At 38.0% G+C, this 24263-nt stretch overlaps 1 protein-coding gene across 1 annotated transcript in view; it reads left to right on the plus strand.

Moving 5' to 3' along the window:
* The first annotated feature begins 3307 nt into the window (after positions 1 to 3307).
* The window catches only part of LRRC36 (leucine rich repeat containing 36), a 38843-nt gene continuing 17887 nt past the window's right edge, over positions 3308 to 24263 (plus strand). Inside the window, 5 exon segments of the mRNA XM_090259858.1 lie at positions 3308 to 3432; positions 8086 to 8174; positions 17254 to 17381; positions 18958 to 19009; positions 22835 to 23275. Of these exon segments, the coding sequence (XP_090115984.1) occupies positions 3308 to 3432; positions 8086 to 8174; positions 17254 to 17381; positions 18958 to 19009; positions 22835 to 23275 (835 nt within the window).

A 24263-nucleotide genomic window follows, 5' to 3' on the forward strand; every position in this document is an offset into this window, starting at 1 on the left:
CAACCAGGGAAATACTGGATCTTCCTTTTAAGTGTTCCTAAACTAAATTTTATTATTCACTGTAAAATTCTTTCAACCTTGTTCTATGTTTGAAATTTTTTATTTTTTATAAGACATTGGGAAAAATTCCTTTTGTACTCAGGAAAAACTATATTAAACTATCACAGCATAGAACAATAGTGCACATTTTAATGTGTGGAAAAAATTATGAGACACACTTATTAAAGTATAGATCCTTAGTCCTAACTTCAAGAGAGATTCTGAGTTAGTGGATCTGACATGGCTCAAGACATATCCCAGGGGATTCTGATGGTACTGGTATCTGGAACACACATGAAGAAACACTGGACGAAGCTGGTACTGTGAGTTTTTTCAAGGAAGAGAAGGAAATGGTGGTCTTGAAAACAAAAATTTTCAGGTCAGGGAATGGTGGAGCTAAGGGCAGTGCAGGAAAATGAGCAGAGTGTGTGAAGATTAGTAAACTCACTAAACACACAAAAAGAACCCTATGGACATAATAATGCATACACAGAGATGCAAGTTGTTTTCTTCATGGTAAACCCCCAAATGATGTTTCTTCCACATGTTCCCATTTTGCCCAGCTAGTACCTGTCTTGATAAAGCTCTTCTTTGCAAGACTAAAGAAGGTGAAAGACTCTCTGATGCTATCTAGGATTAGTTCATGATCTCCTGAATTATTCTGCCGATTTTTCACTTCCTAGTGGATACTTATTTGACAACACAAGCCAGACCCAACATCAATGTCTAAAACTAAGGGCTGTAAAAAAGGAAGACCAAATTTCCAGCTAGGACTCTAAAAGCAGAAACGTCAAGTTAACCTAGGGCTTTAGACTATCAGGTAGCAGCCATTTGTATTGGGCCCATGAGATTCAGGAAGTATTAGTCAGAGCTGCTTAGATTTTCTCTTCACATATATTTTTTTCATGCTAAAATAACTGAGTGAACATTGCTGTAATTTGTTTTTATACTCCCTTTTCACTTCTGTAAAATAGATATAAAATTGTTGTGAATATTGATCAAATTAGCATATGTCATGATATACATTTTTTGCATCTATGATCTATCTACATATATTAATTTCTGAATCATTTTCCTTAGTTTTCCCAGGGGAGATATGTTTTATGGTTATTTCTAGTGTAACTTTGGGGAATATATTAATTCATGCCAACTAGGAAAAAGAGAGGAGAAGTCACTTCCTTGATTTTTACACTGAGAGACATTAAAAGATTTCTTGAGCTAGGGCATTAGACACATTTAAAGACAGTCCTAATTGTGTATTTCCCTGAGAGTGGGGCCAAAGGCACTGATAACTATTCTAACCACTAACCCTTTCACAATATAGAAGCTAATGGAATTGAAAAAGCCAGAAAGAAATGCATCAGAGTGTAATCAGGGTTCTCTTTGTAAATGTTTGTATATATCTTTGAGTTTTCCAAATTATTGTAATGAGAAAAAGACAGTTTTAAGCGAAAGAAGAATGAAAACATTATTTTATAAATACATGATAGAAAATAATTTTAACTTTCTGAAATAACTCAATTACAGAGTTCCTTTTATGGTAAGCATTTTTATTACTGAAAGTATGTGATTACACACATTATGTACATGTTTTGAAGTATTGTCCTGAAATTTAGTGCTGGACGAAAGCAGCTAATTAGTCAAATACATGAACATTAAACAATTATCTTCAGTAGTAGGTTTCAGCAAAGGAGGAAGATTGTGGCTTTTCCTTTGAGTTTCCCAGTCCTGATTCTGTTGTGGCCACATAGACAGAGGGCTGGCGTTGCTAAATCCACAGAAAGAGAACTGAAGAAGGAAGAACTTGCTTATGTGGTGGCAGTAACTCTAAAAGGGGAAACAAGTTCCCAGCTGGTCCAGGAGGGAAGACCTGGAGAGAGCATTGTTTTATTTTCCCATGTAGTCCATTGACCTTCTCCCCCAGAACCACCTCTTTTGCCTGCCTCCCTTCCTCTTGTAAATTTTGGTGTTTCTGGGGTCAGGAGTGTGGTCGTGGCAAGAGTGGAAGACGGGCAAAAGCGACTTGGCCTGGCTACCACTGGACGGGTTGGGTTGGGAGAGTGATCGGGGAGCAACAGAAGTAGAGAATTGACTGCAGCTATGTAAATGTCAGATTTTGTAAAGGAGGAGATGTATGAGATCTGTGGGTTACTTAACCCTGCAGTATTCGTATTCTTAGGCAACTAAATAGTAGTTTCAACCCTGCTTTTCTCATTGATGACTTGGGTTACATGTCTAAGGATGGAAAGTAATAGATATATTTCCACCTTTATTTATGAGATTACTAGTCCTTATCAACGTGCAGTTTCATAATGTGGTCTTTTCCTTGCAGGGCATCCAGTATTTATGTTCACTCCAAGACCTGAATTTATATTATAACAACATTCCTTCATTAGTGGAGGTGTCCCGCCTACAGCCTTTACCCTTCCTCAAAGAACTAGATTTGAGACTCAATCCTGTTGTCAGGAAAGATACAGATTATAGGCTTTTCACTGTGTACATGCTACAAACTCTGGAGAAACTGGGTGAGACCCTCCTCCCCTGTTCTTTGCCCCACTTTAAACCAGCTGCCTCTTAACTTTTTCGGTTTTGGCTCAAATTGTGCACTGGCAGGATATATTTGTTTATTAGTCAATATTTATGTAACTCTTTTGTTGGCAGGATGTATGACAACTTCTTTTATTGTTTAGTGAATGACAATTACGATTTTATCAGTTACTTCCAGCTTTAGTTTTCTTCAGTTGATGGTTTCACCACCATTTCCTCCCCAACAAAAAGTTTCCAGGTTGAGATTTATTTTTCCAGGTGCCTCAATTTTGCAACTGTATTAGTAATAGAAAATAGATATAACTCTTTGGGGCTGAGCTGGCAAGGAACAATAAATATTCCTTCAAATTAGCTAGTCTGTATTTCTTTATAATGTTATTGTTGAGTATATCTTTATTGATATTAAATTTGATTTCACATGTTCCTGGGAACATTATTGTAGGGAAACTAAGAGAAATCTTTCAGAAATGATGTAACTTTCAGCTTTAAGACTGGGCCATTTGGGTTGTTTGCTGCCCAAGCTCTGCTGCAGGGCTGGTCACACCTACGTGGCAGTTGTTGCCATGGTATCTGTGTAGTCTCCCTGAGTTACTACTTGCTCCAGTGACAACATAATAGCATTACTTTGTGACCTGTCTCTAACAAAGATAAGACTGGTCTTTAGTTTTTACTCTGTGAATATGCTTTTCTGACTCATGACAGTTTACTCTGAAAAACGAACATGCTCAGATTACGGTTTTTGCCTCCAGATGACCGAGCTGTACGAGAAAGTGAGAGAAAAGCGGCCAAGCTGCATTTTAGTCAGCTGGGCAACACTGAAAATTTTCTTTTAGAGGTGGAAAAAAGGTAAGAAGATTATTTACAAAAAGTTTTTTAGTTTGGTTCTGGACATAGAGAACAGTGAATTCCTGCTTAACTCTCTTCATTTTCCAGCAGAAATCTCCACAAGTAGTAAGGATCCTCAGACCCAGAATAAAAATATCTATCCAGCATATTGAGATTTATCTGGGATGAGAATCTGGCTCTCAGTGGGAATGTTTCTGCTTTCTTAAATTATTGGCTCTGTTTTTAATGCAATTGTTGCAAATTCTCTAAAGATGTGTTCAAAGTTTTAGATAAAAATACTATGAGATAACATATTATTTCCACAAATGCTTACAGACCCTTTCTTGGTAGAGTTATAAATCAGTACATGGTCTTTTCCTATTGAATTAGGAGCATTATGTTACCATGGGGAGGGTTGTTAGAGATACATTTGTTAAAGAATAATAAAAGAAGCATTTCTTACAAAACCAAAAGTAAACAGACCTTGAAGCTCTAAAGTATCTGAATGGTAGAATTTCTATTCTTTGTTACCTAAATCCTATCAAAATAAGGTACCATATCTTGTAAACCAAAACTCATGCTTTTTTTAAAAAAGTGGCTTTACAAGACTTCTGGTCAAGATGGGAGCATAGGCAGACATGGCTCACCTCTTTGCATAACCACATCAAATTTATGAATAAACTATAGAACAACCATCAGCAAGAACCATCAGAAACTGAGTTGAATGGAAGTCTGACAACTATGAAATTAAAGAAACCACATCCATTCAGACCAGTAGGAGGGGCGCAGACGTGGAACGGGCTGGTCTCACCCACGTGTGGTGGATAAAAATTCGGGAGGGATGTCTCAGGAGCAAGGAGCCCCAGCCTCATGTCAGGACCTCAGTCCAGGATTCCTGAGCCAGGAAAATAAGTCCCCACAACTTCTGGCTGCAAAAAACAGCAGGGATTGAGTGAGTGGAAGAAACTGCTGTAGCCCCAAGCCATTCCTGGTTATAACGATGCTCAAGGAACTTAGAGAGAACCTAGGCAGCATAAAAAAGATCCAGTCAGAAATGCATGATACACTGATTGAAATAAAGAACAATTAAAAGGGAAGCAACAGTGGAGTGGATGAAGCCGGGAATCAAATCAATAATTTGGAACATAAGGAGACAAAAAACAACCAATCAGAACAAGAAGAAAAAAGAAACTGAAAAAATGAGGGTAGTATAAGCAGCCTCTCTTCATTTTCCAGCATTTATCTTTAACCCTTGCATTTTAATTATGATGTATATTGGTATGTTCCTCTTTGGGTCCAACTTGTTTAGGGCTCTCTGCGCTTCCTGAAGTTGTATGTCTTTTTTGCCAAATTAAGGAAGTTTTCCTTCATTATTTTTTCAAGTAAAATTTCAATTTTTTGCTCTTCCTCTTCTCCTTCTGGCACCCATATGATTCAGATGTTGATACATTTAAAGTTGTCTCGGAGGTTCCTAATCCTCTCCTCATTTTTTTTTTTCAATTTTTCTTTCTTTTTTCTGTTCTGGGTGAATGTTTATTTCTTCCTTTTGTTTCAAAGCATTGATTTGAATCCTGGCTTCCTTCCCACCACTGTTGGTTTCCTGTATATATTTTTTTATTTAACTTTGTATAACCTTTACTTTTTCCTTTATTTTGTGGCCATAATCAATCATTTCTCTGAGCATCCTGATAACCAGTGTTGTTGTTGTTTTTTTAAATATTTTATTTATTCTTAGAGAGAGAAAGGGAGGGAGACAGAGAGGGAGAGAAACATTGGTATGTGAGAGATTGGTTGCCTCTCGCATGCCCCCAACTGGGGACCTGGCCCGCAATCCAGGCATGTGCCCTGACTGGGAATCGAACCAGCAACCCCTTGGTTCACAAGCCAGCACTCAATCCACTGAACCACACCAACCAGGGTCTGATAACAAGTGTTTTGAACTCTACATTTGATAGGTTGTCTATCTCGGTTTCATTTAGCACTTTTTCTGTGGTTTTGTTCTGTTTTTTCGTTTGGGCAATGTTTCTTTGCCTCCTCAATTTGGCAGCCTCCCTGTGTTTGTTTCAGTGTTTGGGTAGAGCTCTTTGACTTCGTGTCTTGGTAGTATGGCCTAATGTAGTAGGTGTCCTGTAAGGTCCAGTAGCACAGCCTCCCCTGTCACCCAAGCTGGGTACTCAAGGTACGCCCTTTGTGTGAGCTGAGTATACCCTCCTCTTGTAGTTGAAACTTGGTTGCTGTTGGAAGATCAATGGGTGAGATTTACCCAGGCCAGTCAGCTGCAAGGATTGGCTGAGGCCACTGACCACCAACCTCCACCCTCCATGGAAAATCAGCTGTGCAGGGGCAGGGTGGTGGTCCTCTGACATGGTCTGTAGCTGTCCACTGGGTGCGCTGGCCCTGGGGTTTTCCACGTGGTGCAGACCAAGGTCAGCCCCAACTTGTGTTTTCCTTGGGCCACCTTTCCTGAGCTCTAAAGCAGTCTGAGATGGCTGGTATTTGTGCGGGCTAGGGGATTCCCAGGAGAAGCCAAGCTGTGAATCTAGGCTTGTTGCTGTTAGTGCCAGGCCAGGGGCTCACTGAGGCTGGCTGTTGCTTGTTTGAGAGGATTTAGGAAGTTGTGAAGTGTGAGCCAGGACCAGCCATTCATGTAGAAAAGCAGCTTGGGTGGGCCTGTAAGTTGGGTGGGGCAGAGTCTCTGGGGATCTCCAAGGCAGGTCAAACAACGTTAGCCAGGTTGATGGAGTCTCAGATATGGCACCCACTTCCCAGCTCTGTAGGAGGAGTGTTTAGAAAAGAGACAATGGTCTCTGCTTACCTTGATGTGAGACATTTCACTTTCTCCCTGTATACCACTTTTCCCTTTCAAGCGTCTATCCTGGTGCTGGAGCTTAGGGAGTTAAGTTCGAGTGGGTGAAGCTGTGTGTGGGTTCTTGAAGAGGAACTTAGGTCTCTAGCAGTTTCTTCCACTGACTCAATCCCTGCCAGTTTTTGCAGCCAGAAGTTGTGGGAACTTATCTCCCTGGCTCTGGAACCCTGGGCTGGGGGTCCTGGTGTGCGGCTGGGACTCCTTGCTCCTGAGATATCCCTCCCAAATTTTTATCCACCATGTGGGTGAGAGATCAGCTCGTTTCGTGTATGCACCCCTCCTACCAGTCTGGATGGGTGTGGTTTCTTTAATTCCATAGTTGTCAGGCTTCCATTCAACTTGGTTTCTAATGGTTTTGGCTGATGGTTGTTCTATATTTAGCTGTAATTTTGATGTGGTTGTGTAAAGAGGTGAGCCAGATATGTGTATACCACCATCTTGACCGGACCAGTCTAGTTACCTCTTTTTAAACTCAGGTTTATTGAGGTTAATTTATATAATGCACACTGCAGTACAAAGAAATGAAATGTTTCTTAAAAATCATTTGTATAGCCCTGATCAGTGTGGCTCAGTTGGTTGGGTGTTGTCCTGCAGAGCTTAAGGTCACTGGTTCAATTCCTGGTCAGGGCACATACCTGGGTTGTGGTTTTGGTCCCTTGTAGGGGTGCCCACAACAGGCAGCCAATCAATGTTTCTCTCCCTCTCTTTCTCCCGCCGTTCCTCTCTCTCTAAAAATAAATAAATAAATAAATATTTAAAAAAATCTTTTGTATATATGTATTTTATAAAGTAATTTCTATTTTTAAAAAGATTTTACCTATTATTATCTTTTTTTTAGAAAGAGTGGTAGGGAGAGAAACATTGATTCATCACTTAGTTGCCTCTCATATGCCCCACCCCCTACTGGGGACCTGGCCTGCAACCCAAACATGTGCCCTGATCCAGGGAATTGAACCAGCGATCTTTCGGTTCCCAGGCCAGCACTCAATCCACTGAGCCACACCAGCTAGGGCATAATTTTAATTTTAAATGCATTGGTGTACTCTGCTTACTGCAGAAATAGAGAGATGAATTAATGTATAAATGAATAAACTTTCTAGTAAGGCAAATAATTAGTGCCATGATATTCCTATTTAGTTACCATATAATCATTGCAAAACCAGAGGTAAAACGTTACTCAGGTGCCCAGTATTCTCTTACAAGCTCTCTAACCTTGGGTGAAAACAATTTTTTAAGCCTTTTTGAGCCCCAGTTCCCCCAACCCATAAAACCTGGATAACAGATCAGAGGAGAGCTTTTATTATTAAGTGAAGTGGTGGGTGTAAAGTGCCTGGCTCATTGTCGAGGTTGTCTACCTACTGTACTTCTCAACTTAACTGTAGTACATTAGGGAAGCGCAAACACTTCCCTTTCTTGTCTGTTTTTCTAATTAATGGCTATAGTTGTCTCCACTATAATTCTTGGCAGCAGAACCTTCCTTTCTGTGTTTTGAGTTTTTTAATTCAATAGAAAACATCTTATTCCTTCAAAATCGTGCAGACCTAAGTTTGCATCAAGAAAACAGAGTGTCTGAGTTCTGAATTTTCTGGCTTTCATATTTTAAAAGCTGAGCTATAAGTGTCCTTCTCTGTCACGTTCCCAGTAAAAATATGACTTTAAAAATGGCTTTAACTGAAATTTTTGTGAAGTTAACATGTTCTAGAGCATTTTAAAATATGATCATTAAGAATTAGTGTTTTCTAAATAGCATTTATTGGTGATCTCAGAAAGCTTCTTTTGAGTTTTAAATCAATTATTTTACGTGGCAGCTCCAGGGAGAAGACAATGAAAAACTGTGCAACAGATGAGAGCTCTGCTTCCAAAGTTGGTGCTGATGTCGATAACAAGACTGAAACTGGTAAGTTTTCTCTCTAATCACAAATGATTAAAACATTAGTTGCTTCAGCTTTTGTGGCGAATCTTGGGTAGAATGAAGACAAAATAGTTGAGAAATAACATAGATTGAAGCAAAGATTTACTGGCTGTGTTTTTCCTTTCTCTCACTGCCAGGAGAGCCCTATTTATTGAGCAAGCCTAAGCCAGAAGCAATCAAAGCACAAGCTGTACTCAGAGTTCAATTTCACTTATATCACCTTACATCATTAGTACATCCTGAAAGTTACATTGCCAGTTCCCCATGGACCCTTTGCATTGCTAAAATGATTGATTCATTAGCCAGAGACTCTTGACTCATCTGCCATCAATGCAGCTCACAACCTGCACTTTCTGGCCTTCTCCAACTGGAACCTTTGCAGCTGCAGAATCTGTGTTTGTGCTGTATTCCCAGGGAGTGTTACCTGTAAGCATTGTTGGTAACCTAATATTATTAACAATAGTTATTCCACATTCATGGTAGTGCTCACAGGCCAGGGGAAGGCTTTCCACTGGAGAAATTGCATGCCATAGACCCTTATGGATTAACCTGGCACTCGTCAGATGATCTTTTTTACTAAAGAAAATTTTCTTCTGTGTTGAGGCTTCTGTCCCTCTGAAGGATCTGTTGAATTATATACAAACTCTAAAAGTCAATCCTAAAATCCCAGCAATATATTTAGTAAGTTGACTGTGTAGTTTAGACATTAAGGGTTTTCAGTTTTTAACATATAGTCTTTTATTTTCCTGACTTATCTATCCATGTGGACATTTATTGACAAGTCATTCTTATAGTATTTCATGGAAAAATAAGCCATAGTGAGGTATGATTTTCTTTTTCTTTCTTGAAAGTCTCAATGCACATGGGTCATGGACCATGCATTTCTTGATTTCATTTTAATTGTTTTTTCAATCCTCACCTGAGGATACGTTTATTGAACTTAGAGAAGAAGGGAGAGAGAGAGAGAAAGAGAGAGAGAACTATTGATTGGTTGCCTCCCATATGCACCTTGACTGGGGACCAAATCCATAACCTGGGTAGGTGCCCTGACTGGCAATCAAACCCGATGTACGGGATGATGCTGCAACCAACTGAGCCATCCGACCAGGGCATCTTTATTTTATTTTAAATAGTTTTTTTAATATTTCAGAATTGATGAAATTATATTGTAATAATTTTGGAAAATTGAAAAGCATGAAGAACAATATTTTAATCACTTACAAACTTTTTTTCCTAAAGAATCTCAGTTAATTTGGTATACAATCTTCCTCTCTTTTCTAGGTACAAGCATTTATATATCCACTTCCAGAAAGACAAAGATACATTGAAGCATTATTTGTCTTTTTGTGTGAGCTGAATTAAATTTTACTTATGTCACATTACATCATTACCACACACAAAGATTCACTCCATGAATTAAGATGTTTTAAATTACATAATCGCTACTGAGAGCAAACTGCTTTACTTAAGACACAGGGCCCATTTCTAAAGGTTCTTAGAAGCTCCAGCTGTTGCCTGGATTTTTTTAAACTATAAAATTTATTTTGCTATTTTGAAACATTAAAGAGCTTTGCTTTCCACTGGAAATTATGTTTGAGCTAGATCCCTGGGGAGTTCTGCCTGTAAGTACTGTTGGTAATTCAATATGACTAATGTGGTTATCATGGTAATGGTCCTTCCACAGGCTAGGAGAAAACATTTTGGAGAACAGTTCTCACTAGCTCAGCTGTTCAGAACAGTGCTTTCCCACCAATCATTTAGAATAGGCCAGGAAACTGCTGTCTTAGATCCTCATCTTACTGTCCTAACCATGTAATCTTTGTGTCTTTCAGAGGTTCCTCTCTTTCCCCACACCCCTGAAATAAGCATATCTAGATTATGTCTTTAAACACTCTTCTTTCTCTACTCCTCGTCCTTATTGATTTCATCTATTTCCACAGCTTGCTTTATTTCCTCCCTATGATTCTTAAATATATTGGTCTAGCTTTGACAAACTGTATCAATCTCCCTCTGCACCAGTCCCCCATTTCTGTTGACCAACTAGTAATATATTCTTGAAGTCACCACTGGATAACTTTCCAACCTCTCAAGCTAAACATGCTAAAAAAAAACTAAGTGAACCCCTTCCCTCCAGCTCTAAACCGCATCGAGGGTCTCATCCACCACTTGGCCATTATTCAGGCTCAGACCCTTAGTGGTTGATGTTGCTTTCTCCCCTAAAGCACAGCTGAATGTTCATACTCTATAGTATGATCCACAATTGACAACCCTTTCTTTCTCTTTCCTAATAGTCTCTAAGAGGTATGCTTAGTAGCTGTCATTTACTGAGTGTAAACACTGGCCAGGCCCTGTGTGTTATCTCATTTCATCTTCACAACAAACTCGAAGGTAGTTATAATTATCCTTGGTTTAAAGATGAGGAAGCTGAGACTCAAAGAGGTGAAACAACTTGCTCTAGTTATACGGTGAGTGGCAGAACTACAATGTAAACTCTGGTCCATGTGTCATCAAAGTCCACTTAACCATTATTACACCATGCTGCCTCTCAGTCTCTTCTTCCTTCAGTGTATTTTGTACTTTTTAAGAGATTAATTCTCTTAAAACTCAGTTGTGATACTCATACTTACTTGCCTGCTCAAAAACTTCTATGGCTCCCATTCACCCATTAAATTAAGACTCATTAATCTGATATACAAGCCTCCCCTAAACTCTGGCTGCATTTTCTCTCTTCGGCCTATCCTGTAACCTTATCTCCTATTTCTTAACTATGGTGTCCAATGCTTCAATCAAACCAACCCACCCCCTCTTCTTCAAATAGTTCTTCCTTTTGCCCTACTCTGCCCCTAAACTAACGCTGTCCCTTCTGCTTGGAATGCTTTAATCAGAATCCTGCCCTTTCTTTATGACCCAACTCAAAGTCTATCCCTTTTAGTGAAACTTTTAAAATTGCTTCAACCAAAAAAAGTTTTCTTTTTTCATAAACCCACATAACTTATCTTCTGGTTCATATACTCTGGAAATAGAAAATGACTTTGTACTCTGTGGATATTGCGTTTAGATGCATAAAAATTTTAATGACGTCTAATTATTTTTGTTACTGTGCCTTTTGGTATCACATCTGAGACATTGCCAAATCCAATGTCATGAAGCATTTGCTCTGTTTTCTTATGAGTTTTATAGTTTTAGGTCATACATTAGGTCTTTGGTCCATGCTAAGTTAGTTTTTGGGTATGGTGTTAGGCAAGGGTCCAACTTTATTCTTTTGCATGAGGTGTGTGGCATGGGTAGTTGCCACAGTGCTTAGAGCTAAAATTGACCAAATTAACACCAATTTACTTTCTAAGCCTTTCTTTGGAAGATACAAGCCTTCAATAGGCCTCAAAATCCCAAAATAATTATATTAGACAGATTCTGCCAGCATAATTGTTGCCTAGATGGGAGACAGATACAGAGTGCTTCCTTCTCCACCCTATTTTCTTGTCTCCATAGTTTTGCCTTTTCCAGAATGTCATATAGTTGGAATCATACATTGTATAGCCTTTTTAGATGGCTTCTTTTACTTAGAAATATGCCGTTAAGGTTTCTCCATGTCTTTTCATGGCTAGATAGGTCCTTTCTTTTTTAATGATGAATAATGTTTCATTGTCTGGTTATATCACATTTATTCGTTCACCTCTTGGAGGACATCTTGGTTGCTTTCAAGTTTTGGCAATTATAAAAAAAAGCTGTTATAAACACCCACGTGCAAGTGTTTGTGTGTACCTAAGTTTTCAGCTCCTTTGGGTAAATATCCAAGTGCTTAGTTTTGTAAGAAACTACCAAGTGTCACCCAATATAATCCTCTTTTTAAAATATCTTTTTATATACTGAGTCTCTTAAATTGAAGCTTCTCAAACTGGATTCACCTTCTCAGAGTTTATGAGGATATTGAACTTAAACATGTAGATGGGCTCATACTACAGAACCTCAGAGTGAGCTAGGAGCAGGGGGGAAAGATTTTGCGGCAGATGTGGAAACAAATCCATCAGCCCTTGAGGGCTGTAGAGCACTGGGATGGCCTGAAAGGAGGAGGGGGGCATGGGTTGGGGGGATTGTGTGAACGGAGTGGAAAGTGCTAATGAACATAGCAGGTCATGGAGGCAGTTGAGTGATGATGTGGTTTGGATAGAAGGTTTGTGTTGTATAGAAAAGGTCAGATTTCTGAATGCCTTACTGAAAATAATTTACATTTATCCTGTAGGTTATACATAGACCTACCCATGTGCTTTGTGAGTTGAAAGGGGTCCTGCTTACTCTTTTAGCCCATTTCTTTTGCCTTTAAATGAAATCACATCTAAAATATACTGATCTAATGAGTATATTATTTAAAAATAGAGAAGAAAAACTTTTCACAATCACCCTCAGTGGCTCATTCGTGAGTCTAGCATATGTGTCGTTGTCTTCTTTATAACTCATTGAACTCCATCCCATGTCAATGTGAGTTGATTTCTCTCTCATATAGAAACCCAGATGCTGGCAATCTAGAGCTTTTATATGAGGGCAGGAGTTTCTTAAGAGGTGAATAAAGACAATCTCTGCCACAGTGGAAGTGAGAGCAACTCGGCAAACAAGTATATGTCTACTGGACAAATCCTGTGGTAGAGGCTAAGCATATAGGGTGTAGCTGATTTGGTACAAGTAAGGCTGAGATAACTATGGCAGAGATTTAAAACACACACACACACACACACACACACATGGGACAGAGGCAACAGCAGTTTACACTGACTGGGACCTAGAAAAAGGTTTCATAAAAGGGGAGATATTTAAATTGGGCGTTCAAATAGAATTCAGTGGACCGAGTTGATCAGTCAATGCAGTGAGAACAGCAGCAGCAAATCCAAGTTCGACAGATGAGACTGACTCGGTTTGTGGTTGGAGCGAAGGTGCTTGACTCAAATCAAGTTGCAAAGGGCCTCTTTTATTTTATGCTCTTGAAAATGGGTACCAAAGATGTTTTATATGAAAGGCATGATTAACTGTGTGATTTATAGAGACAAATCAAGCTAGAGTTAGTTAGATGGGCAGCAACTAGAGGCAGTAGTCGAAGTAGGGGAAAATGAAGAGCTGCCTGACACAGGGCAATAACAGCAGTGTGAATGCAAATGAGGAAGTACAGATTGATTAAATCCTTAACGAATGAGAAGGAAACCTGGAGATAAAGCCTTAAGTATTTTTACCTTCAGTGTTTTGCTAGGGAGTGCGAACTTCAGAAGAGTTGAATTTCTAAATAAAAGACATATCAGGTATTTAAGAGGGGAAATATACAAGGTTACTAAGGTTACTGGTACTCTGTTTATGATGGGAGAAAAGCCACTGATTTCCTTCCGTGGTTATCATATCTGCAATAGTTATCATATATTAATATTTCAAAAGTCAGAGATTAAGTTGTTTTCATTGGGATTAGCAATTTAAAGGAAATGGCTCAAGGCTTCGTTTATTTTGGAGACTAGTGCTAGACCAGTTCTGCTCTTAAAAATTTGTCTCAGTAGAGTCTAGGATACAAGATGTTTATTAGAGATCAACACTGAAAGGAAACAGAGGAGGGAAGGTTGAGCAGAGCGAGAGCTAGAGCAAGGACCACCTGCCAGAATGTCCTATACCAGGCAAATGCCTGCGCCTCATTTAGTCACTGGATGTAGACCACCTGTGGAAGGGTATGACATCAGGCAGTTCTCTAAAGTTGAGACTCTGAAGAGCCACAAGTCCTTCCCTGGAAAGGATCTGGGCAGCACACCTGTGTTTCAACCTCACAGAGATGAAAAGGTTTTTGGCCAAAAATGTGAAATGGGGCCTCATCCAACTATGATTACTGGTAGTTGAAATAGCCAACTATTAGTTAGTTGCACCTGTATCAGCATTATAAAGCCATTTTTCTGTCATTACAAATATAAAACAATTTTCAGTGATGAAAATATATTGAATTATGGTTCTATCACACTGGTTGTGGTAGGTGTAAAACCTGGATTATTTGCTTTTGGAATTAAGTTCTGGTATCTTTGATATCTGAAGAAAAAGAAAAAAGTAAATTGAAGTATAAGACAAGAAAAAAAGCTAGTCTCAAAATGAGAATAGCTGCTTTTTCCTGATTTTTCCTAATTGGGGTAAATGGCATGCTTAGTTATAATGGCAGCAGGGCAAGGCATCAGTTTTTTCTTTTTTAGGAGTGAGTCTATATCTTGGCTATGACACCAAAGGCATAACAACCAAAGGAAAAATAGATAAATTAGACTTCATAAGATTAAAAACGCCTGTTCTTCAAAGGACACTATCAAGAAAGTAAAATGACAACTAACAGAATGGGAGAAAATATTTGCAAGCCATATATCTGCCAAGGGTCTAGTATCTATTCTAGATGAAGAATTCCTGCCCTGGCTGGTGTGGCTCAGTGGATTGAGTGCTGGCCTGCAAACTGAAAGGTCGCTGGTTTAATTCCCAGTTAGGGCACATGCCTGGGTTGTGGGCCAGGTTGGGGGCATGCGAGAGGCAACCAATCACACACACTGATGTTTCTATCCCTCTCTCCCTCCCTTCTCCTTTTTCTAAAAATAAATAAATATTAAAAAGAAAAAGAAAATATATATCCACACAAAGACTTGTACAGGAATGAAAGCAGCATTATGGCCCAAAATCCTATCACTAATGAATGAGCAATAAAACACAGTTTATTCATATAAGGCATATTATTCAACCTAAAGAGGAATGAAGTACTGATACATGGTACAGCACAATGTGTATCTTGAAAGCATTGTGTTAAGTGACAGGAAACCAGACATTAAAGGTCAAATATTGTATTATCTCATTTACATGAAATGTCCAGAATATCAAATCCATAGGGTCAGAAAGTAAATGATGGTTGACAGGAGCTTGTGGGGAGGAGAGAATTGAGAGTGACAGATAACTGTGCTTCTTTTAGGGTGATGAAATTAGATAGTAGTGATGTTGCATAACTTTGTGAATACACTAAAAATCACCAAATTGTATACTGTAAAAGGGTGAATTGTGTGGCATATCAATTGTATCTCAATTAAAAAAAGATTTCCTCTCCACCAAAAAAAAAAAAAAAAAAAAAAAAAAATAAGTGATTCTACAAAATTAGGTAATTGATTGAAATTTGAGATGGGTCCAAGAACAACTTTCTATCTTGGAGGACTGGGTGAGCAATAATGCCAATACTAAGGTTCAGGTAAGGGGTGGAGGTGAGTGCTGTCAGCAGAAGTGGGTCTGGAAGTGAATATAATGAGTTTGGTTTAGAAAATACTGACTTTTTAGTTGTCTATGGGGCACTCTTTGTGGTAGGGGGAGCAGTTCAAGAAACTTAGATCTAGACATCAAAAGAGGGATCATAATTAACAGACTTAGATTTAGAGTCATTCAGCTTTTGGTGATAGCTGAAACCAAAGAGAAGGTATGGTGGCATTCAGCAAAGAGTTTAGACCTCAAGGGACTTGTTTGAACCAAGAGGAAGGCTGAAAGATAAGGAACTTGTGAATCTAAAGAAGGGCATTAGTGTGGTAGAAGGAAAACCAAGTTGGAGCAATGTCTTGGACACCTGGGAAGTAAGTGTAAGTGTTGTTCTGTAGGATAGGGGTAAGAGGAGCCTTGAACCCAAAGTCATAGCTTAGTAACCATTCTCATTTTTCACTAAGAGCCAAGTTAAAACCAGCAATTTCTGCTTCACCTTATATTTTCTTTTGTATTATTAGTACTATAGGAACCAGAGAACATAAACTTGGAGAGTTTATGTCACTTTGAGAAAAGTAATTTGGTCAAGTACAATAGTGGAAGAGGATCTTGGGTTGTAATCATAAGACATTTCAGTCCCAGTAGGCAACTCAGAAATAGGAAGCATTTTAGAGCCCCAAATGGACTGAAGGGCTGGATTTTCAAAAGGCTGACTTTATTCACTCTGTGTTCTCGGTTGTCCTGGCTGCCAGTGGCTTTCTGTTTTGAGGGCCTACAGATAAGAACTAGCAGAAGGTGCATGTTTGCCTAAGGCCCAAGTTTTTGAAACTATCTTACGTCTTACACAATCCTTCTAGGGACAAAACCTCCCTAAACAAAAAGTTCTGTTTTCATCCACATTACCCCCAGAAGACCCCAAATCCCAGAATTCTACAATAAATAAGCATTCATCAAAAATGTGCGGAAAGTTTTGTATACATGTTATAATGGAATAGAAATCCTAACTAGCTCTTTTTAAAAAAAATCCTCACCCAAGGACATGCTCGTTGATTTTAGAGAAAAGGGAAGGGAGGGAGAAAGAGAAGGAGAGAACCATTGATTGGTTGCTTCTCACAGGAGCCCTGACGGGGGACTGAACCTGAGCCACACGGGCCAGGGCCTAACTTGCTCTTTTTAAAAATAGTTTCCAGAGTGGCCAGGAGTAGAATAAAAATTTTGTTTTTGTTTTTTCTTTTTCTTTTTAAAGTTGTTTCTCTAATCATAGGTGAAAAAAATAATACTGGGAGATCTAAGCATTTAACATTCTTCTCTATGTAAAGGTCCTGATGAGTCTTTCTCTTTTTCCAAATGAGGAAATCAAGGCAGAAAGAGGCTGGTTTGAAATGACAAATCATGGCAGACTGCTGATGAGAGCCCTGGACATGTGTGATGTCAGGAGTCTGTTCCTAACCATCACCTCCTGTAGATGGAGATTGTTGAATAAGGAACTTATTGGTCTCCAAGTTCCTTATTTATTCACTTAGGAAATGTGCATAACACTTGCCTTCTTAATTTCTACTGAGCACTTTATAATTTATGAAGCCATTTCATACCCATTATCTTGTTTTAACCTCACCTCAACCCTAGGAGATAGGCAGGTTAGGTTTTATCATCACTGCTTTACAAGTGAGGTGAGAGATTCGGAGCGGTTAAGCAATTTGCCCAAGTACACATCATTTCCAAGCAGTGTCACCAGAACTAGCCCTCAATCTTTTGACTTCCCTTTTAGTATCTTTCCATAAGACATGTTGCCTTTGATGTCTGGTCAGTGCTCCATTGTATGCCTTTTATTTTTACACAGACTCAAACAAAGGACTATTTATTCCCTTTCCCAACCGGGAAATAAAGGATTCCGTAACGAGCACTTCTGCAACCCAGTGCAACATTATACCAGATCAGAAATTAGATACTTTTTCAATGGGGACACAGGTAATGTATTCACTTTCCTGCTGATCAGTTGACTAGTCAGTGATTAATACTAGTAATTCAGTGTACTCTCAATTATTTCTAAAGATCTAATAGGACTTGTTTGATGAGGCATTTTAGACCCTTTAAAAGAAAAAGGCAGGACAGAATGCAGGGGACCTTCTGCATTAATTTCAATCTCCCCTTTCCCTCTCCCCCACTAACCTGTTATTAAATGCAGTGTATTTATACATATAACTTTAGCACATTTTATGCCAAGGAGTTTGGCCCTCAAACAGGGATGCAATTGTTAGAATTTTTGGCTGGTTTTTAAATGTCTCCCCTCTACCAGTGTCTCCATCTCCTATTACCTTGCTTTTTACATTTTCTACCTCTGTCTTTTGATTACTAAATCTTACATCTCAGAGATGACTTTTCCAAAGCTACCCCTTCATTGGAACAACAACAACAAAAAGAAAAGATCAGGTAAAAATGCCATAGTAGTTGTGGACAATGGGGAGGTAGAGATCATACAAGATGGGGGAAATTTTTAAAATAAGTTTTTAGTGAAAAAAATTGGTGGGATATAAGACTTATTTGTAAGAGTGGGTATAATGCAGAATTGACTTCTTTATATTCAACTTCTCCTTTTGTGTACATTTTAAAATATATTATGAGCAAAGAAATTAATGAAAATAGCCAGAAGGAGAAGAAAAGAAGCAAAAGCTCTGATTAATCCATAATTTGGATAATCAACACTATTAGTAAAAAGTTAGTAATATTTTTTCAGATTGAGTATATACCTTTATCTTATAAAAAGACAGATTAGCATTTAGTTGGTTTCTTTGTTTTTGGAAATTCTACTTGGGTGACTTAGAAACTATCTCAGTTACCATTTTTAATGTCTTAGTATTGATTTAAATAAAATGGAGATAAAGGATATTCCAATGTACAGTTAAAGTTAAGTAGCTCTTTTTAGATTAATATACCCAACTTTTTTGAAATTACTTCTTGAAGTGAAAGAAAAAAAGGAAATTAAATAGCTTGCTGTGTATCCTCTTCATTTAAGAACTAGGAAGAGGGATTTCTTTTCTGCATAAGTAACTACCAAAAATATACTAAATAGTTTAAGATGAGTTTTGAAAAGGAAACCCCTAGATGGCTGACTTCCTATTTTGTATCAATTGTGCCTCAGATAAATTTTCAGCCTATTAGAACTCTCCGTAGCTCCTAGGGTGGATACTAGCTTTACCAGAAGGTAATGTAAGTATGGGAATTCAAAAAGAAAAAATAGAGGTGGAAAGGGTAGTACCATCTAACTTCTATGCTGAGTTATCTGAGCGGGAAATATATAGTGTGTTTCACTGGTGTGTCCTTTATCATCTAAGAATATTTTCTGTATTTTCAAAGAGTCTCCTTACCTAATCCAAAGCAACTGGAAACTTTGCATTGTGGCAGTTTTAAAATAGGCTTGAACCTGGACCTTTGCTTGAAGGTCTGTTTCCCTAGTCTGCAAGGATTGACTTACTCACCAACAGGAAAGGTATTCTGAATCACAGGTGTAGTAAGCTCACCTCCTAAACTTTCAAACTTTTTTTAGATGCAGGAAGTGTCAAGAAGGGAGATGCCAAGTGATAATCATCAGGAAGATGGTAAATATTTTGCTCACTGGGTATTTTTTCATCACACTAATAAAAGAAATCTAGATGTGATGGGATTTGGGAGATGTCTCAGTCGTATGCGCTCAACTAACTCTTTTCTGCTTTTGTGAGGGGCTGCCCTCAATGTTTAGAGACCTCTAAGCCAGTTCTGATCGAAGGATGGATATTCTGACTTCCTTTGTTCTTGACTTTTTGTATTGGTTGACTATTCTTTGTTTCTTTTGCTTATCTTTCTTGCCATCTCTTAGATTTATTATGTTTTTATTCGTCCATTTTTCCCCCTACTAGTTTGTAAGTTATACACTGTTTCTATACTTTTAGTATTATTTCCAAAGCTACAATATGTGTTCTTAATTTTAAAATTAATCAATACCTTTAACTCTTTGCTTGTAAAGTACTCCTTTTAATCCCTCCTGATTTATGTATACTGTTATGGATTTTAATTCCCTATATTTTTTAAAACCCACACGATATTTTTTAGGAAGTTAATGTTCATTTCAATTTATCTACTTTGTTTGCACTTTATTTCTTTTTTTCACCTCAAATTTCCCTTCTTACACCATTTTCTTCTGGATTATAGTACATTTTTTTGAATTTCCTTTAGTATGGGTCTGCTGTTGATGAACTCTTTCAGTTTTTGTCTGAAAATGCCTCTATTTCACCATCATTATTAAAGGATATTTTTGCTGGATATGAATTTCTAGGTTGACAGAATATTGAAGGTATTCCACTGTATTCTGTCTTTTGTGGTTGCTTTTGAGAAGTCAACTGTAAATCTGTCAGTCCTGCAAGGATAATGTGTCTTCTCTGGCTACTTTCAAGATTTTCCATTTGTCTTTGATTTTCTGTAGTTTCATTATGTCATATGGATTTCTTTTTTTTTTTTTTAAGTATATTTTATTGATTGTTACAGTTGTCCCAATATTTTTTCCTTTGCTCCCCTCCACCCAGTACCCCCCTTTCCTCCAGCAATCCCACCCCCCTTAGTTCATGTCCATGGGTCGTGCATATAAGTTCTTCGGCTTCACCCTTTCCTATATTATTCTTAACTTCCCCCCATCTATTTTGTACCAACCAATTATGCTTCTTTAAGTTCTCTTCGGTTGTGTCTAATCTGCTGTCTGCTGCATTCTTCATTTCAATTGCTTTATTTTTCAGTTCCATAAATTTGATTTCATTCTTTTTTAAATCTGCTGGGTCACATTTTTGTATAAGCAGAAAATTTCCAGCTTATTTTATATTTCTTTTTTTAAATATGTATTTTTTTAAACATAATAAACATAGATGTTGTATAGGCTACATCTGTTAATTCCAGTATATGAAGTTTTTGTGAGTCAGTGTTTGTTCTCTGTTTTTTCTATTCATTCTCATTTGTGTTGTCTTATTTCCTTTTTTGTTTGTTTGCTTTGACTATTTGCTGGCTATCGTATTTGGAAAACTATACAGTATTCCCTCACTTATCGTGGGTATTACGTTCTAGACCTCCCCGTGATAGGTCAAAATCCGCGAAGTAGGAACCTTACATTTATTTTAGTATTTATATATATTTTAAGACTTTGTAAACCCTTCCCACACACTTATAAACCGTTCCCAGTCCCTTATGAACCTTATTAACGTTCCCACTCCTTTATTAACCTTTTCCACATTTTTATAAACACTAGTTATGTTCTTAAATATATTCTACACTCTTAAACCTACATAACTTTAACAACATATGTATACAGTACCACAAAGTCCCGCAATATAGCGAAAAATCCGCGATAAATAATTGAGTATAATATTTTTTTAAATCCCGCAATACAGTGAGGCCATGATAAGTGAATCGCGATATAGAGAGGGACTACTGTATGTGGGAATGATTTAAAGTTTTGCGTGAAGGTATCTTTTCCAGTTCAGATTTTCATTTCCTTCTACCAGGAGCCTGGGGCACCATTAGTTTGGGATCACCTTAATCCAAACTCAAGGTTTGAGGTTCCCTAGACCCCCTTGGTGATGTAAACTTGGATTACCAGTTACTACAAGGGCTGATTTAGTTCCAGTTTACCTTTGCTCTGAAGGTTCTATTCTGTCCAGGGTTCTATCTTAATGTGTGTGTGGTGGTGGGGGGGGGGAGTATGTGGGATGGTTTGCCTATTCTTCACAATGGATGGATCCTGGACTTGGACTTGTGTCCCTGTCACCCTAAAACTCCTTAGGGTAAAAGTCACTTTAAGAGTTAGACTTATCTATACAAGGGTAAAAACTTGAATTATCTCCTGGAGGGTGGGCTGCTTGTAGTATAGGCTTCCCCTACTAGGTGACTATTCTAGGAACCCATCTGTATCAGTGTGCCAGCTGGTGTTATTGTAAGAGGCTACATTTGGCTTCAGTGAATTTTTTTTTTTTTGAAGACTCTTTTCAATGTGTTTACCTGTTTCATGAGGGGTGATTTACAAGTACACCTGTCCACACTGTACTGAGTATTCAAAGGTTTTTGACCAAAAATGGTATGACCTCTGTGCCCCACCCTCGCTATTCACCTGATCTCACCCCAGGCAACTGTTTTTGGTTTCCTGGATGAAAAACATCCTTAAAGGGAAATGTTTTGCCAATGTGGAAGAGATGAGCAAAAAACGGCAGAAGCGCTAAAAGTCATCAAAATCAACAAGTTCAAAAAGTGTTTTTAAACAGTGGGAAAAATGTCTCAATAGGTGTATTGCATCAAATGGAAAGCAAATTGAAGGTAACTGAAGTTTGAACATGTAAGAATAAATAATTTTTTATAAATAAATTGGTTTTTTGGGGGGTCCCCCCTCATATGAGTTCTTGCTGTTTCCTAGAGTTTGGCCTACCAATTCCTCATCAGCTCATTAGATTTTTTTAATACTTTTAAGAACATATATCACCGTACTTTTTAATATCTTCAACAGGAGGAATAGCCTGAATTATCTAATTTCATTATTTGTTCTTAGATTCTTTTTGTTACATGAAGATATTGTTTACAACTCTTCCCCAACTGTATAGGCTGGCCTTGGGTAAAACATTGCTATTCTTATAGGTCCTATAGACCTTCCTTGGTTCCACTTTTTTCAAGTTAATGTGATTAACTCAGAAATAGTTTTGTTTTTTTTTTTCTTTCCTAAGGAAGCCCTTTAAGCTTATGCAGCTCTGGAAGCCCACCCCAAAGAGCACAAAGAATTCTCTTTCTGTCTGCGGCTCTATTTGTCCCACTCTGAGGCTTTTTGGAAATGACAGATACAGCTGTCTGAGACAAATGCTTTATAGCTAGATTAGGAATTTTCACAGGTTTTGCATTTTCTGCAATTTAACTGGCTTAGGATAGTGGTTCCCAATTAATGAACCTATAACCTCTGGCAGTGGGAGTGGGCTTAGCTTTATTTTGGAGAGTCTATGAAATCACAGACCTTCCAACTATTGTCTATAGACTGAATAAATAAGATCACAACTATTGTCATGTGGTGGGGGGCACCAGATTTTTTTATATGAAAATAGTGTCCAGAAAACTTTGTCATGATAGTTTCAGGGGGAAATTCCTAGGGGATTAGGTTGACATGAAATTTATCTCCAGAATGATACAGATTCTTCACTGTTTAGATAATGTCCAACATTGTGTGTGTGTGTGTGTGTGTGTGTGTATTGTTCCAAGTAGAAGCCCTTTCATCATTTTATACAACCATTTATCAAAATTATAAACCACCTCTTCCTGGGAAATTTTTCTGGTAGACAGAGATATATCCAATGTAGAAAGGTACCCTAACTAGGCCAAGAAGAGTTCTCATTGTATTTTGTTCTTTTTTTCCCCTTGGTGGTGGTTAGAATTCAGACACTACTTGCCTCGCCAATCGACAGTCCGATCCCTAGAGAAGATGGCTAAAGAAGAGTACCGAATATCTTTTGTGGACAATAAGTCATCAGGTTCTTCTCCAGATAAGGGAATGATACCAAAACCTGATACTTATCAGCTTACTCATGATGCCTTATTGGGTAAACGCCTAGATGTGGGTGATTCTAGCCAGATTCATTCCTATCAGTTACCTTCAGATGTTGGGCTGGAGAATTATGATAGTCATTATTCTCAAACTCTATCGCGGCATGGAAGTCTTGGTAAAAGGCCTCAGAGAAGCAAGAACAACCGTGAATATAGTATAAAGTCTTCAAATGACATGAAAGCTACCACATCCCATGCCTGTGGAGATTTACTGACCTCTCTGTCAAACCCTGACTCCAGCGCCAGAAGGCTTTTGAAACTTAGTTCAGGTAATAGCTTCCTGTCAGTTTATAGGCCTTATTCATAGGTACTAAAATGGAAAGTATAACTGGAAATTTTGAAATTAAGATTTCTTAAATTGTATTAGCATTACTTAATTTGTATTTCAGAGTTGCCAGTGGTCCATAGAACCTCCAGAAATCTGTAGGGTATGAATTTAACATGATAGATCTATTAGAGAAATGTGAGATATATTATAGAAATATATTGATGACATATGAGCTACATATATTATTTTAGTTTAATAGCAACCCAGGACATATTTTGTAGCATTTAGTCTTATCTGGCCACAGTCATTTCTATTCTGAATTACTTTTTCAGGAAAAGCTGGTTTCAGGGCAAGTGATGGAAACACCTTCTTATTTATTAATATACTAAACAAAATTTATTGAATACCTAGTATATGCCAGATAATGTTATAGCTCTGCAGATAAAGTAGCAAATAAAAAGAAAGTTCCATGTATATTTTACCATAATAAAAAAAGTCTTTACATTCATGGAGTTTCCATTTTAAGGAAGGTAAGACAGATGATAAACAAGTTAGCATATAACTGTATGTCAGGTTATGGTAAGTGCTGTAAAGAAAAATAATTTATGGGAATAGAATGTAATAAGGGGGAGGTGATGTTTTGGACAGAATGGTCAGGGAAAGTTTCTCTGATGAGATATAAAAGTAGAGACTTGAATAAAGTGAGAGTATAAGCCATGTGGATAACTGAAGAAGAACTTTCTAGACAGTGGAAATAGTAAGTGCAAAGTTTCTGAGGCTGGAACATGCTTAGCATGTTCAAGGAACAAGGAAACCAGTAATGGCTGCAGCAGAATGAGTGAAGAGAAGTATATAGAGGAAGCAGGTGGTCAGGTTTTTATTCTGGGTTAGATAAGACATTGAAGAGTTTGTGGTAGCAGAGTTACATAATTTAACTTAAGAATTACTGTAGCTTCTGGGGTGAGAATAGAAAATTGGGATCAATGGTA

The sequence above is a fragment of the Furipterus horrens genome, unplaced genomic scaffold (assembly GCF_987537825.1).
Source record: "Furipterus horrens unplaced genomic scaffold, mFurHor1.1.pri manual_scaffold_13, whole genome shotgun sequence".
In the NCBI taxonomy this organism is placed as follows: Eukaryota; Metazoa; Chordata; class Mammalia; order Chiroptera; family Furipteridae; genus Furipterus; species Furipterus horrens.